The 14,255-nt window shown below is 40.2% G+C and overlaps 1 protein-coding gene and 1 pseudogene across 3 annotated transcripts in view; both read right to left on the bottom strand.

Moving 5' to 3' along the window:
- The window catches only part of VPS45 (vacuolar protein sorting 45 homolog (S. cerevisiae)), a 45,440-nt gene extending 40,495 nt beyond the window's left edge, over positions 1-4,945 (bottom strand). For 2 of the 3 annotated variants that reach the window (XM_015558705.1, XM_006755626.2), the window contains exons 1-3: positions 4,720-4,945; positions 3,782-3,916; positions 1,483-1,543 (exon numbers count right to left, since the gene is read on the bottom strand). In XM_015558705.1, coding sequence (XP_015414191.1) covers positions 1,483-1,543; positions 3,782-3,916; positions 4,720-4,812 — 289 coding nt within the window. In that variant the 5' untranslated portion in view covers positions 4,813-4,945. The remainder of the gene's footprint in view (positions 1-1,482; positions 1,544-3,781; positions 3,917-4,719) is intronic. The other variant, XM_006755625.2, reaches the window with a different exon arrangement.
- Positions 4,946-10,663: 5,718 nt separating this feature from the next.
- Positions 10,664-14,255, bottom strand: part of LOC107181818 — a 24,505-nt pseudogene continuing 20,913 nt past the window's right edge.

Raw genomic sequence — 14,255 nt, 5'->3', positions numbered from 1 at the left:
GGCGGCTGATCGATGTTTCTCTCTCATCGATGTTTCTGACTCTCTATCTCTCTCCTTTCCTCTCTGTAAAAAATCAATAAAAAAAAAATAAAAAAAAAAAAAAAAAAAGAAAACCCGCATAACCAATGGACATAAGACACTGGGGGGTAGGGACGGCCAGGGGATTGTTAAGGGCGGGGGGGAAAAAAAGGACACATATGTAATACCCTTTGTAATACTTTTAGCAATAAAAAAGGGGAAAAAAAAGAAAAAGAAAACCTGTGCCCTATGTGGTTTGGCTCAGTGGATAGAGCATCAGCCTGTGGACTGAAGGTCCTGGGTTCAATTCCTGTCAAGGGCACATTCCTGGGTTGCAAGCTGGGTCCCCAGTTGGGGGCGTGCAGGAGGCAGCTGGTCAATGATTCATTCTCATCATTTATGTTTCTATCTCTCTCTCTCCTCTCCCTTTTTCTCTGAAATGAATAAATATATATTTAAAAAAAGGAAACCTGTGATTATTAGTCAAAACCAACCAACCAACCAACCAAAACAAAAGTAGGAACACTGAAACTAATAAAATTACCTATTTTTACCTCTTGGGGTTGTTTTAAGGGCCAAATGAAATGATATATAAGAAAGTTCTTTATAAAATACAAACTCTTATGACAAATGTTCATTTTTGGTACCATTGTTAAATTGTAGTATATGCTGAAGAAGGTATGTATATCACAGACTATAGTCTACTAAACCCTAAAACTCCAAAGTTTTCAACTTCTCAAATGCCCTACATACTGAGTGTTAAGTTTTGTCCTTGGTTTTAGAAATGGCACAAATAAACTATAATAAACTATAAAGATCAATAACGACATCTAGAGGAGAATCGATGTAACTGCCAAAGCAGAATGTATTACATTAAAAAAAAATCAAATCTGTATTAATGGTATAGTAACCACAAAACTAGTTTGTTTCCAGGCCTCTACTTCTCTATCCCTGGCCCCAACCACCACCACCAAAGTTAGGCACATAAGAGATATCTACCTGATGACTTGTACTTAAAGTACTAAATAAAGTAGTAACGAGAGGTGAAATGTTTTTATCTGGTATGTAAAGTAAATCTCTCCCTTTCCAACAAACTCAAGTAAACAAATCCTCTCTCCAAGTAAACAAATTAGCTTCTATGCTTCAGTTCATAAAAGTGTAAAACAGGAATAAGAATACACTTTGTGAAAATTGGCTACTAGTACTTATGACTTCTTGCCTTACAAAGAATTTTAAAAGGCAAAGTTAAACAAATTTTTTTTTACCCAAGCAATTAATGGTGAATGGAAATCACATTTAGCTTTCTGAAATAGAATGTTATAAGACTTTTAAATTTTGAAAGAACATTAAAAAAGACATTTTTAGTGAAAGATTCAATTAACTTATTGATGATACAAAGAGACCAACAGAACATTCTAGCTAGGATGTAGTTATATGATTGAATAGGTGAAATAACATACTTACAAATAAAATATATACTGTATTTGGGTCTTCGGAGCTCCTGAATCAGATTCTCCACATTCTCCTAGAAAATAACAAACAAACAAATAAAATATGAAAATTGCTTCAGTGAAAAGCTAATAAACATAATCTATTGATTTATTTAAGTATTTACTGAGAGTCTAGTGCAGGGGTCCTCAAACTACGGCCCGCGGGCCACATGCAAATACAAATATTATATTTGTTCCCGTTTTGTTTTTTTTACTTCAAAATAAGATAGGTGCAGTGTGCATAGGAATTTGTTCATAGTTGTTTTTTTTAAACTATAGTCCGGCCCTCCAAAGGTCAGAGGGACAGTGAACTGGCCCCCTGTTTAAAAAGTTTGAGGACCCCTGTTATAATCAAAACATGTCTAGTCCTTTTAAAACCAATAGTCAAGATAAAATATAGCTAATTATATTTGGCTTTTAACTTATTGAGACCTAAGAATGCACAGTTTCAATGTTTGGGAAGTATTTGCAAATAGTAGGCTAAGACCCTTTTTATAATTACATTATTTTAAAGTAAAATATGAAATTTAGAAGTAAAACAATTGATTTTTATATGGTCTAAAACATTAGAATTCCCGTTATATAAGATTATAATGCAGGCCTTATCTATTTTTGATATTATAACACAGGGTTAAATTTCAGTTTAAATTTGGTCCCCAAACTATACATGACATAAAATATCATTTTTGAATGTTAAAAAAACCAGTTTCCTTACAGAATTAAAAGTAATGTAAGCAACGCACATTGCTTATTAAGTGGAAAAAATATTTTGAAAATTGTCATTTAGATTAAAAATATCTTAAAAAGTAACCTTATAATGGAATCTTAAGGAAAAATGCTTTTAAGAACATATATTGAGTATGAGAGACTATATACATATATATATTCATATACTCTCACATATATGTGTGTGTGTGTGTGTGTGTGTGTGTGTGTGTGAAAGAGGTTCTCCAATAAAAATGTTAGGAAATGATGCACTAGGTCATCTCTAAGATCCTTCTCACAACCTGAATGTTATGACTAAGATTTACAAATGTGAAACAACTGGGAACTATTATAACACAGTATCCATTAATTCAGGAATGGCTTATTGAGTATACACTATGTGGCAGGCATTGGAGACATAATAGTGTGACAAAACAGACCCATCTCTATTCTCATGAAGCTTACTGTTGGTAGGTGAGATAGATATTAATCAGACAGAAAATATAATACTTCAACCATGAAAAATAATAGGGAGAGGAAGATGGTGCTGTAATGCTTATAAGGGGGGTTGACCTGGTCAGCAAGGCCAGGGAAGTTTTGCTTGCAGTGAAGTTCCCAACAGAGAAAGAGCCTGTGCAAAGGTCCTGTGGCATGATGGAATATAGTGTACTGAAACATTAGTGTGACTAAGAGCAGAAGGGGGAATGGTTTGAAATGAGACTGTAGAAATGATAGGAACTAGACCACACAGGACCTTGCAGACCACAATTAAGGAGTTTTGTCTTTATTGTAAAAGTAATGAGAAGTCATTCAAGGTTTCCAAGTGGAGAGAACATGATCAGATTTGTATTTTGGAAAATACATAATGTACAAGCATGGTAAAAGAGTATATTGAAGAACAGGAATATAAAGTAAGAGAGTATACAAAATAAGATTGAAACAGTTAAGGGTTTTTAAAGGAGGACTTAAGCAAGATTTAGATGCTGGACAAAGACTGATGGAAAGCTAAAGAATCTCTAATAAGGGCAAGAGAAGAGAAATGAGAGTACAGAGGGATGATACAAAGGGCTAGTGGCTACAGTGGAGGAGCAGAGGTGGACACTGGAGTTTGGATACCTAAGGGCAGACCAGACCAGTTAAAGGAGTGCTTTGCGGACTAGGCCACTAAATATAGATTTAATCATGGAAGTAAAATTGAGCCATTACAGGTTTCTGAGCATAGATGTGAAGAAAATGATAAAAACTCAAAACATTGATATAAGTATATAAGATTAAGTGGCAATGCTATTTAGTGAGAGGAGGTTAATCCAGGAATACAGTGATGTGGGTCTCTGTGAGGGTAGTAGCTTTGAAAGTAGCTGAGAACCTAAAAGACATTTTGAAGGAAAACACTGGCTGTAAGGAGTAAACTGAGATATGGGAAGGAGAATCAAAATTTTAACTCTGATAAACCAGGATAATTATGATGCCACCACAAATGATAACACAAATTTATTTTGCCTTCTTAATGCCTTGAGATCATAGCGTTCTGTATTTGCCTGGGCAGATGGCAGTTCAGTATGTAGTACCTTCGTAGGTCGAAGAAAACAAATTGCTTTCAGGTGTTTCATGACCTCCCGATTCGCAGAATCAATGCGTTCAAAAAGGTACACTTCCTTCTGAAGAATCTCTGATTGTGTGTATACCATACTCACTATACCAGTCTGTAAGGAAAAAATAATTACTAATATTATGATGGTCCAGAATAATAAAAACAAGCAACAATACCCTAAGGCTTAAACTTTTTTTTTTTCATTACAATTTAACTGGATACCTTAAGTACTAACATATGTAATAATATTTACTGAGCATCCAAATATGTATGTAATGTACCAGAATGCTCTCTGTAAACGTGGACAATCCATACATGCCCCCCTCCATTTTTCTATTACCTTAAAAGAGGTGTTTAAAAAAAAATCTGCGATTCACAAATAATAAATAACCTGTCATCTCAGCTTGAGCTCCAACATTTTTACTTTAAAAACACAGTGTTGCCCTAGCTGGTTTGGCTCAGTGGATAGAGCATCCGCCTGCGGACAAAGGGTCCCGGGTTCGATTCCAGTCAAGGGCACATGCCTGGGTTGCGGGCTTGGCCTCCAGTAGGGGGTGTGCAGGAGGCAGTCTATCAATGATTCTCTCTCACCATTGATGTTTCTATCTCTCTCTCCCTCTCCCTTCTTCTCTGAAATCATTAAAAATATATTTAAAAATAAAATAAAAATAAAAACACAGTGTTGAGTAGAAATAACAGGATCACCCCAAAGAGGAAAAAAAAAATCTCTGGCAGTGGTTAAAGCCATTTAGTCTGAAAACCGACTGGGCAAGCTGAATACAACCTTTCAATTCCGTACAGAACCGACCCTCCTTTAAAAATCTGTAATTGAATACCAAATCCCCCAGTGGAATGTGACCGGCTATCGTCAGGGAGGGAGGTTCCCGCACGAACCCTGAGCAGCAGCACACTCACCGTCTCTTTATCCATGAGCAGCACTTTCATGCCCGGCCCGCTGTCCTCTATCATTTTGGAAATGTACTGCTTCACAGCCAGAACCACGTTCATGGTGGCGAACTGACAGGTGAGCCCCACAGCCCTTCCCGCCCCCTTTTCTTCTGGCTACATGAACCCCCGGCTTCTCAGCCAGGCCTCCGCCGCTTCCTCCCCGCCCAGCCTCGGCTTCCGGAAGTCCGGGCAGCCGCGCTGCTGGGACTTGTAGTTCCGCCGCGCGGTCGGGAGCACCGGGCCTGCGCGCCCGGAGGAAAAGCCTGGGGGAGACGCTGGGGCCGCCCGGCCCTGACGGGGCTGTTGACCCCCCTGCAGCCTGCGGGTGTGGGAGACTTGCACTCGCAGACCGCGGGCGTCCGGGCCGCGGTCTGAGCCCTCCTGCTGCCTTGAGGGGGGAGGGTGGCGCCTCGCGGGGTGAGGGCACTTGGCATAAGGCCACCTCCGAGGCAAGAACGGCGCGTGGCGGTGGTTACTCTTCGCCATCCGTGAACGCTGCCTTGGATGGCAGTGAAGGGCGAGGGGAAGGGAGATGGCGTTGTGCTCCCGGCTGCTCGGGACTCGGAGGCACGGCGCTTGCTAAATGGTGGCGGATCTCAGCGTCACGGGGTCCTTGGGGCGAGGACAGTGCCCCAGCCAAATGAGGCCCGGATTGGGGTTCCGAGGACAGAGAGCATCTGAAGTGGAACGAATGCTCGTTGAATGAATGAATGAACAAAGGGGACGCCCTTTCGGGGTAGTTTGGGGGAGGCCTCATTCCCCCAGGAGGGTCTGCACTGGCGTGAATGGGTGGGGGGAGATGGTGGTGGCACACGTATCCGCCGGGGCCAGGACGAAGTAGCGTTGGGATTTTAAGGGAAAACTCACACATTTTGATTTAAGAAACGACAAAGACCTGACAGCAAAATAAATCTCAAAGCCATCAACTTCACAAAACCCGCATTTGTGTTTATATCCCGCAGGTATTCTCTCCGCACGTTTGTCCCTATGGAGGGTAAATGTTAGTTTCCCGCACCTAAACGGGGGAATTGTGAAATCGGGAGAGGTAGCAAGAAACAACTGCGAGAATTCAGCGACTATAAATGCTTGTAAATATCTCCACCAAAACAATGACCAGTGTTCGTCGGGGTCAGTGTAATCAATAGGTTGGTTCAAAATGACCAAATCAGTCATCCTTTCATTGAATTGTAAGAAGTATGCAATTAAAACTAGGTCCAGAGCACATTAACAGTAATCTGGCTGTTAAGATTGCTTTATAAAACGTGCCCTGCTGGTGTGGCTCAGGGGTTGAGTGACGACCTATGACCCAGGAGGTCCGGGTTTGATTGCTGGTCTGGGCACAGGATGGGGGCTTGATCCCAGTGTGGGCCCTGCAGGAGGCAGCCAGTCAATGGTTCTCAATCATGTTTCTCTCTCTCTCCTCCCTTCCTCTCTGAAATCAATAAAAATATATATCCCTATATGTTTTTAAAAGATTGCTTTATAAAACGTTATATACAATTTTCAAATCCTTTAAGGCAAATTAGAAGCCACTTGAAATAATAGATTTTTGTCACTCTGAGATTGTGAAGAAGGTGTTTATTTTCTCCCCCGGTAAGTTTTATTACTAAGTAAAACTTCCCATTGGGCTTTTTTTTTTTTTTGAGATTTGTTTTGAAAGAGAAGTTATAGTAAAATGAAAATATAAATCTTTAAATGGATACAAACGAGAAAAATCTAAATCTACACAGAAGATACCCAATAAATATTTAATGTTGGTGAAACTCATTACTGGGTAAACTGCTACCATGGCATGTTATTCGTTTAAAATGTTCATATATTATAGAAAACAGAAAACCCCAATGCTAATGAAAAATGAAACACCTGTGAATTCTTTAAGTTACTGATATTTGAATTCACCTCCACTCACCTGTCACTGGGTTTTTGTTTTTTCTTACCTGTAATTTGGACTTCAGTTTTCTTACCTGTAATTTGGACTTCAATAAGATTGTTTTCCTTTGACAAATATCTGTTAACTTTTGTAACTTTCCTTCAAGGTATTACCTCCATATTACAGGAGTTCCAAGAAGTTGAATAATTTTCATGAGGTGACAGAAAATAGCAAATAGAGAAAAGCACATCTTTTTCAGTGGGCATTTTACCATATGTTTCTTTGTATAGATTGTTTTCCTGTTTTTTAGAAAGTACATTGTTACGTCTTTGAGGAGAAAGAATGTGGTGTTTTTTGTTTTTTTCCTCCCATCCTTTTCACTACTGCAGTGCCCCGCACACAGAAGATACCCAATAAATATTTAATCTTGGTGAAACTCATTACTGGGCAAACTGCCACAATGGCATGTTAAATAAAGCATAGAGTTTTACATGCACAGAACAAACAAAGAGATCACTATACTTACCTAGGTGATTCACACCAATCATTTTATTGAATAATATGGAATAAGTTCTGGAGAAATATCATGGGTTTTCTTTCCAAATGCCTAGGTAAATTATAGGAATGTAGACTTGACCGTTACTAGTGCTCTTGTAACAAATAGCATGACATTTGTTTTTTCTGATTATCTGCTGGTAGTGATTAAAGAGAGGATCAATTTTGTAGAATTGTTGAGTAAGAATTTATTGAAAAAGCATCCGATTTAGAAAGTATTTCATTTACACTTGATTTTTTTCAGTACTCAGATAGAGGGCGTCCTTGGACCACCAAGAAGGCTCTTTGTAACTGGTTGCTGGCTCACTGAGTAATGGTTACATGAATAAGGGGAAATACCTTGTTTTGGCCAAAATAGATTATAACATGTTTGTTTAATATCGAGTTTAACCTTTTCTTAGCTTTAAGTCTTATTGAATTGTTGCATAAAGAGACTGCATTATCATTTTTTTTTCATTTCTGAACACCAGAATCTATGCTTATACCCAGAACACTATACTTCAAATGGCAGTTTTCTGTTTATGACAAAATATAACTGGGTGTCCCCCCAAAAAAAGTATGTACACTTTAACAGATGATAGCTCAATTTTGAAAATGAAATGTATTTTAATAAACACTGCCTTTACTCAAAGTATGTGTATGCATTTTTTGGTACACCCTATATAATTAATAGTGAAATTGTTTTTTCTCTTTAAATTTCAGTTACTAATGAAAGGATAAAATAACATCCAGACTCACCACAGCTAAGTTAGGAATAATATTGGGAAATTAGGTTTTTTTCCTTCCTGGTGATGTAATAATTTAAACGCAGATGCTATAGAATGATTCAATTCCCTCTCAGAGGAACACCGTTTAGAGAGGAGCTTGATTTAGTGAAAGAATACGGAAGTGAGAGCCAGGTAATCTGATTTATAGTATATTTTACTACTAATATCTGGATGAACTTCAGAAATGATTTATGCTCACTAGTACTCTGTCTTTCAAATGAAGGAAATGGACCAGAAAACCCCAGTTCATAAATCTATGAGTGTGAATTTTTTTTGTATAGCGAAGTCATTCTCTTTGTTTTATATCTGCATACTGTACATGTCTTGTTCAATTTCTGAGAGCAGCATCCTCCTATATAATAAAAGCGTAGTATGCAAATTGTCCCCTCCACTGGGAGTTCGACCAGGGGGCGGCCAATGGTTGGGGTCAGGGTGGGGATGGGAAGGGAGGGAGTACCTGGCCTGGCAGCCAGCAGCCACTTAGGGACCCTGCCAGTGGGGTCTCTGGTATTAATATAAATCTAACAACGTCATGATCTGCTTTAGCGCTGTCTAGAGCCCCCAAAATGGTGTAAGGTCAGGAATCATTTGTCTTTGACAATTCTTAAGAAAGGCTCTCGTTTTTTCGCTATCCATGAATAGGTTCTTGGGGATAGCTTGTTTATTCCTTCTTTAATTTTGGTTCAAGCGTTTCCTTAAGTGGGGGAAGAAGAAGGCTCTATCTCCCTTCTTTAATTCCTGGTGGAGGGGTGTGGGTTTTATCAACTTTTTGAGGGAAGACTGTACATAAATGTAGGGGCTGAATACCTCAATGTTTCCATGTTTCTTTGCTTTCTCCTGTAGAGTATTTAGGAACTAATCCTTTCTGCAAGTGAAGTGATGGCATCAAGGCTTAAGATAAGAAAGAGGTAAAAGTAAAGAGAGAGAGAGAGAGAGTTTAAATTATACTTGTTTTATAAACGTGCCCTGATGGGGGCCAGGATCGAACCTGCAACCCAGGTACATGCCCTTGACCAGGAATCAAACCCAAGACCCTTTGATGTGCCAGCTGACACTAACCACTTAACAACCCGGTCAGGCTATGTGAATATTTAATGCCGCTATTTTTAAGAGAGTTAAAACATCAAAATTGAATGACACTTAACTTTCACAAAGTCATTTCTCTATGTGGTTCTTAGAGGAAAGTGTCTAGGTCACCTATCTAGACAGCTAGTTCCTGACACTGGTTGCTAGAGGGTATTCTTTCTTTCAACAAGCATTTATTGAACACCTACTATGTGCTAGCCATGGAAATACAACATTAAAACAAAACAGGCAAAATCCCTAATCTCATGGAGTTTACAATCTAGTGAGGCCATTCAGACAAACAAAATAAATGTTATGGTGGTGATAGATCCTATAGAGAAAACACAGGTTTAAAGAAGGGACAGGCAGGAGTGTTGGAATGTGTAAGGTTATAAATTGGGTGGTCAGTGAATCATTCACTGAGAGCAAAAAGCTGAAGGAGTTGTAAGGAATAAGCCACGTGGTATCTAAATAAAGAACCTCCCAGGTAAAAGGAAGAGCAATTGAGGTGGGAGGCGCTGAGGTGGGAGGCGCCTGTTCCTATGGCTGGACCTGAGGCAGTGAGGGGAAAAGGGATAATGGGGAACGTGTGTGTTCGTATCTGAAAGCATTAGTATCCGAGGTATCTAAACCCTTTATAAAACAAGTATAATTTAAAATGGATAAATGTATGGAATCCTATGATTAGTTTAGTAAGCTCAGTATGGGGAATATCTGATTTAGGAACAATTCTTAGGTAAAGGACTATACGCTTAGCTATGAGTCAGTAACAGGATCTGGCTTATGAAAGAGAATTGATGCAAACTTCAGATGTAGTAAGAGAAGAACAGTGTTCTATATACTCTAGTGAATACCCAGAGTATTGAGTTTTTCATAATTAGCAAAAATTCATGTACTTTTAAAAGCAAAAATAAAAGGGGGAGGGGAGGGATATATGAGAAGGCCTGAAATCTGTGAAAAAGTGTCAGTTTGGCTAAAATAGTTATATATTAGCCGACTTTCCAGTTTCTGTTGCCCATTCTATTTGTTCCTGGAGGTATATGCCTTTATTGTCATTTTAGTGTGTTTACACAAGGCTATAAACAGTCTTTTTCTTCAAATTAAGGAATGAGCAATAAGATAAACAGCTTTTATTTATTTATTTTAAAAAGAAGGGGTGTTATTTTGTGCTACTTCTTGAACATTTTGAGATCTACCAAGAAAGCTAGCCTGCTTTCTTAGGAAATTGATCTTTCGTATCACTTTCATTAGTTAAACTGCTGAGTTGTCTGGACTATATCTGATCTATTTTTTGCTAGCTCTTGTTTTTTTATATATGATTTAAAATAGTCTTAAAAAAGAACTACAGTTTGTAGGAGGAATATGAGCAGTAGAAGAGCAGATTACCATTATTTTTAAAGGCCTGGACCACAGAGTGTTTATGTGGTTTCAGTTTAAATCTTATCTGATTAATAATTCATTTCTATAATGAATAAAAGATGTAAATGAGCTCAAATTATTCACTTTTGTTGGTGCTGTTGTTAATTTGCTGTGAGAAAAAATACTTGTTTTGTTAAGTACGATAAGTTAATGATTTTAATTAATATGAAAATCACCTTAAAGCACATCTTAACTTCATAATTTTTATTTCTGGATTTACTTCCTTGTGGGTCATTTCATTAAAATAATTTTTCTTATATTCACCATAGCTTTATTAATAATCATAAAATTTTCAGCAATGGGAAAATGATTGATTACATAATAATGGCTTCACTCCTTGGAATGTCAAGCCATCATAATAATTACAATGATGAAAGACATAGTAACATGGTAAAGTCTCACAAGAGAACAATATATGAGCAAGTATCAGGCAAAGATATTTCATCCGGAAGGCAGTGTGATATCATGAAAAGACACTGACTTTGAACCCAAAGCAGCCAGGATCTCAACCTCAGCTTTATCCTCTCACCAGTTGTGTGGCTTGACTCCCTGGACCTCAGTGTTCCCATCTGTCCAATGGGGACATTGTTAGCTACTCCGCAAGTTTGTTGGGAAGATAATAATTAAACCAACCCTATCCAGCACATATTGGTAACATTAAAAAAACTTAAACCTGCCGAAACCGGTTTGGCTCAGTGGATAGAGCGTCGGCCTGCGGACTGAAAGGTCCCAGGTTCGATTCCGGTCAAGGGCATGTACCTGGGTTGCGGGCACATCCCCAGTGGGGGGATGTGCAGGAGGCAGCTGATCGATGTCTCTCTCTCATCGATGTTTCTGACTCTCTATCTCTCTCCCTTCCTCTCTGTAAAAAATCAGTAAAATATATATATAAAAAAAACTTAAACCTAAGGGTGATGGTAGAAACATACACATATGGTAACCCCTGTGCTAAGGGTATGGTTGGCATGTTGTTTTTCTCTTTTCTAGAATCTGAACTTGCTCTCTGAGAGGCTCTGTTAGGGTGTATTTATTTATTTATTTATTTATTTCCAGTGATTGATTTTTAGAAAGAGAGAAGAAGGGGGGAGGGGGGAAGAGAGAAAATAGATTTCTGTTGTTATACTTACGCATTCATTGGGTGATTCTTGTATGCGCTCTGACCAGGGGCTGTTGAGTGGCTTTATAAGCTGGGGACAAGCCGGCTTGTGGAGGGTCAGGGTCCAGCTATTTCCTTCTTCAGTCAGGTTGCTCAGGAACTCTCTCTGCCCCTGTGCCGTGAGGGCCAAGGCGGCAGATTACGGCCAGGAGAGGTTATATAGCATTCACACCTTGATCGGCTGCATTCAATTCGTAGTTTCAACATCTGCAAAGAAGCAGGCAGTTAGAAGATAAAGTCACCTACTGCAGTGTTTTGAAGTAGGGAGTGGAGGGGTGGTAACGTTTTTGATGTCACCTTGTCTGGCATTTCTTCTGTCCAATGTCTATCTAATTGCCTACCACAGATAAACTATGAATATTGAGCATCTGTGGTGGCCTGGGCCTGGGCCCTCTGCTGTCTAACCCCGAGAACATGTGTTTTTGATATTACAGGAGATGAAATAAATACACACAAGAACATATGCCACACACCGAAGTGTGGGGGCTGTCCAGTGGGAAAGCAACTGTGCAGCTGTTTGAATTCTGAACGGAACCAGCCACTCTTGGATGTGGAATGCCATTTTCACTGGAAAGACTGTTGGCCGCGGCAAAAAAAACGACACCAGGTGTTAGATCGGTGTGGTCAGGCAGACTGGACCTTGGTTCCGCCGCCTTGGTACTTGAGTTCTGGCTGAGAAAGAATTCAGAGCCAAGACTCAAACTGAACCTTTATTTAGAAAGTCACAGAGGTAGAAGAAGCTAGTGATAGAAGAAATGGGCTCAGGAAACAAGTTACAGAGGCAAAGGAAGGGCCTTTGGAGCTTAACAGAAGGAGAGAAATGTAAAGGTAATGTGCTTGGGGGAAGGAAAGGCACAGACCTGCTCCTGGGAGGGAGAAGGGCTTTTAAGGGCGGTGGACTTAGGGGAGGTCCCAGGAGAGGGTCTCAGTAGCATACTCATCAGCTTGCCAGGTCTGTCCTTTTAGGGTTGTGGCCTCCACTGATTGGTCCGCCCCATGGGAGGGAGTCATTCATCAATCCAGCCGGTCAAGACATCACCTCTCTGGTTTTGCTGCTTTTCTGGGCCTGGAGCTGAAACACAATTGAGGCCTAGATGTATTTGATACAGTTCAGAACCTCATTGTCCTGGGGGTTAATGCTGAAGGGCTATTCTCCGGCCCCCTTGTTCATTTCCCCTCTCAGGGGGTCTAACCCGCATGGCTAGCAGTGGGCCCCGGGCGGAAAGGTCAGGGGAGGTTCTGAACTGCATGACTGGTGAGTGTTAGGGAAGGAAAGGTTACCCTGGGGGCAAGGTCCTTGTTTTCCCAGTTTGCCCTTGAGGCACCGGGGGCTTCTGCCCTGGTGACCTTCTGAACCTGACCCATTGCCCTTGCTCTGCTCATGTCTAACTGCCTACCACAGAACAACCAACAGATAAACTATGAATATTGAGGCATAGGTATATGGCAGATGTTTTCTCAGAAATGGACAAAGCGAGTCTATCACTTCAAGGAAAACAATTGATTACATATGTTGCCAATGATAAAATCTGAGAATTTTTCAAAATTAGAAATTTTGGAAAAATTGTATCTGCCATTGTTTTCTTTTTAAAAAAAAAATATTTTTACTGATTTCAGAGAGGAATGGAGAGAGAGAGAGCGAGAGAGAGAGAGAGAGAAAGAGAGAAACATCTATGATGAGAGAGAATCATTGATCGACTGCCTCCTGCACACCCCACACCACCCACACCAGGGGGATTGAGCCTGCAACCTGGGCATGTGCCCTGACCAGGAATCGAACCGTGACCTTCTGGTTCATATGTCGACATTCAACCATTGAGCCATGCTGGCCAGGCTGCCATTATATTCGTAACAGCTTCCCAGTGCTTCAGGAGCCCATGCTGCCGTGCCCTGCATGGCGAGGTTCAGGATCTGAAGGAGGGGCCGACGCACAAATGAAAATGCTACACCAGAAATATGAATTTAGAAGGCATTGTGGGGCCAGGTGGAACCTCTTTCCTGAAGAGGCACACTGAGTCCTGGCCTTGTCTGCTTTTTATTCCGTTTTAGATACACATCTTGCCCTCAGGCAGGCACATAGCAGACAGACAGTCTCAGAGGTCAGTAAAAGTCAGTAAGGTCCAGTAAATATTGACTTGGAGGCTGCCAGGTCAGGAAATTGCTTCGAGCCACCGCTATCAACACGAACAATCAATGCCTCCCGGCAGCCCTGCTAACACTCAAGGCCTCCCGCGTTCCTGGGTGAGCCCTCATGACAGTGTTGGCATGCGGTGGCTTCCCACACTTAGCTTCTTCCATAGACCCTCCCAACTGACGATGTTTGCTTAAAGTTGCAGTTAGTTTTCATGAGGCGCATAGGCAAATACAAAATAACACTGCAGTATTCAAAATGTGCTATTTTAGATTACTCAAAGCCAACATTTATATTTATATTTTTGACCTAATTCTAATGCCATCACAACCCCAAACGACTTATACTAAAAACTCAAGAACTTTTATTCAAGTATTGGAAAACAGATTTCTAGATCATTCTGACAGTCTTATTATGCTAAAAGCCAGAGGGATGAGCTGTTTCAAATGTTTGCAGAAATGATTTCTTTTTTTAAAGTAGCTCTGTCAGCTGGAGAACAGAAAAAGAACAAATTTGCTGAGTGAGGATGGGTTGGAGTGG

This window comes from Myotis davidii, unplaced genomic scaffold (assembly GCF_000327345.1).
Source record: "Myotis davidii unplaced genomic scaffold, ASM32734v1 scaffold653, whole genome shotgun sequence".
Classification (NCBI taxonomy): domain Eukaryota; kingdom Metazoa; phylum Chordata; class Mammalia; order Chiroptera; family Vespertilionidae; genus Myotis; species Myotis davidii.
This window is presented reverse-complemented; position numbering and strand designations above follow the sequence as displayed.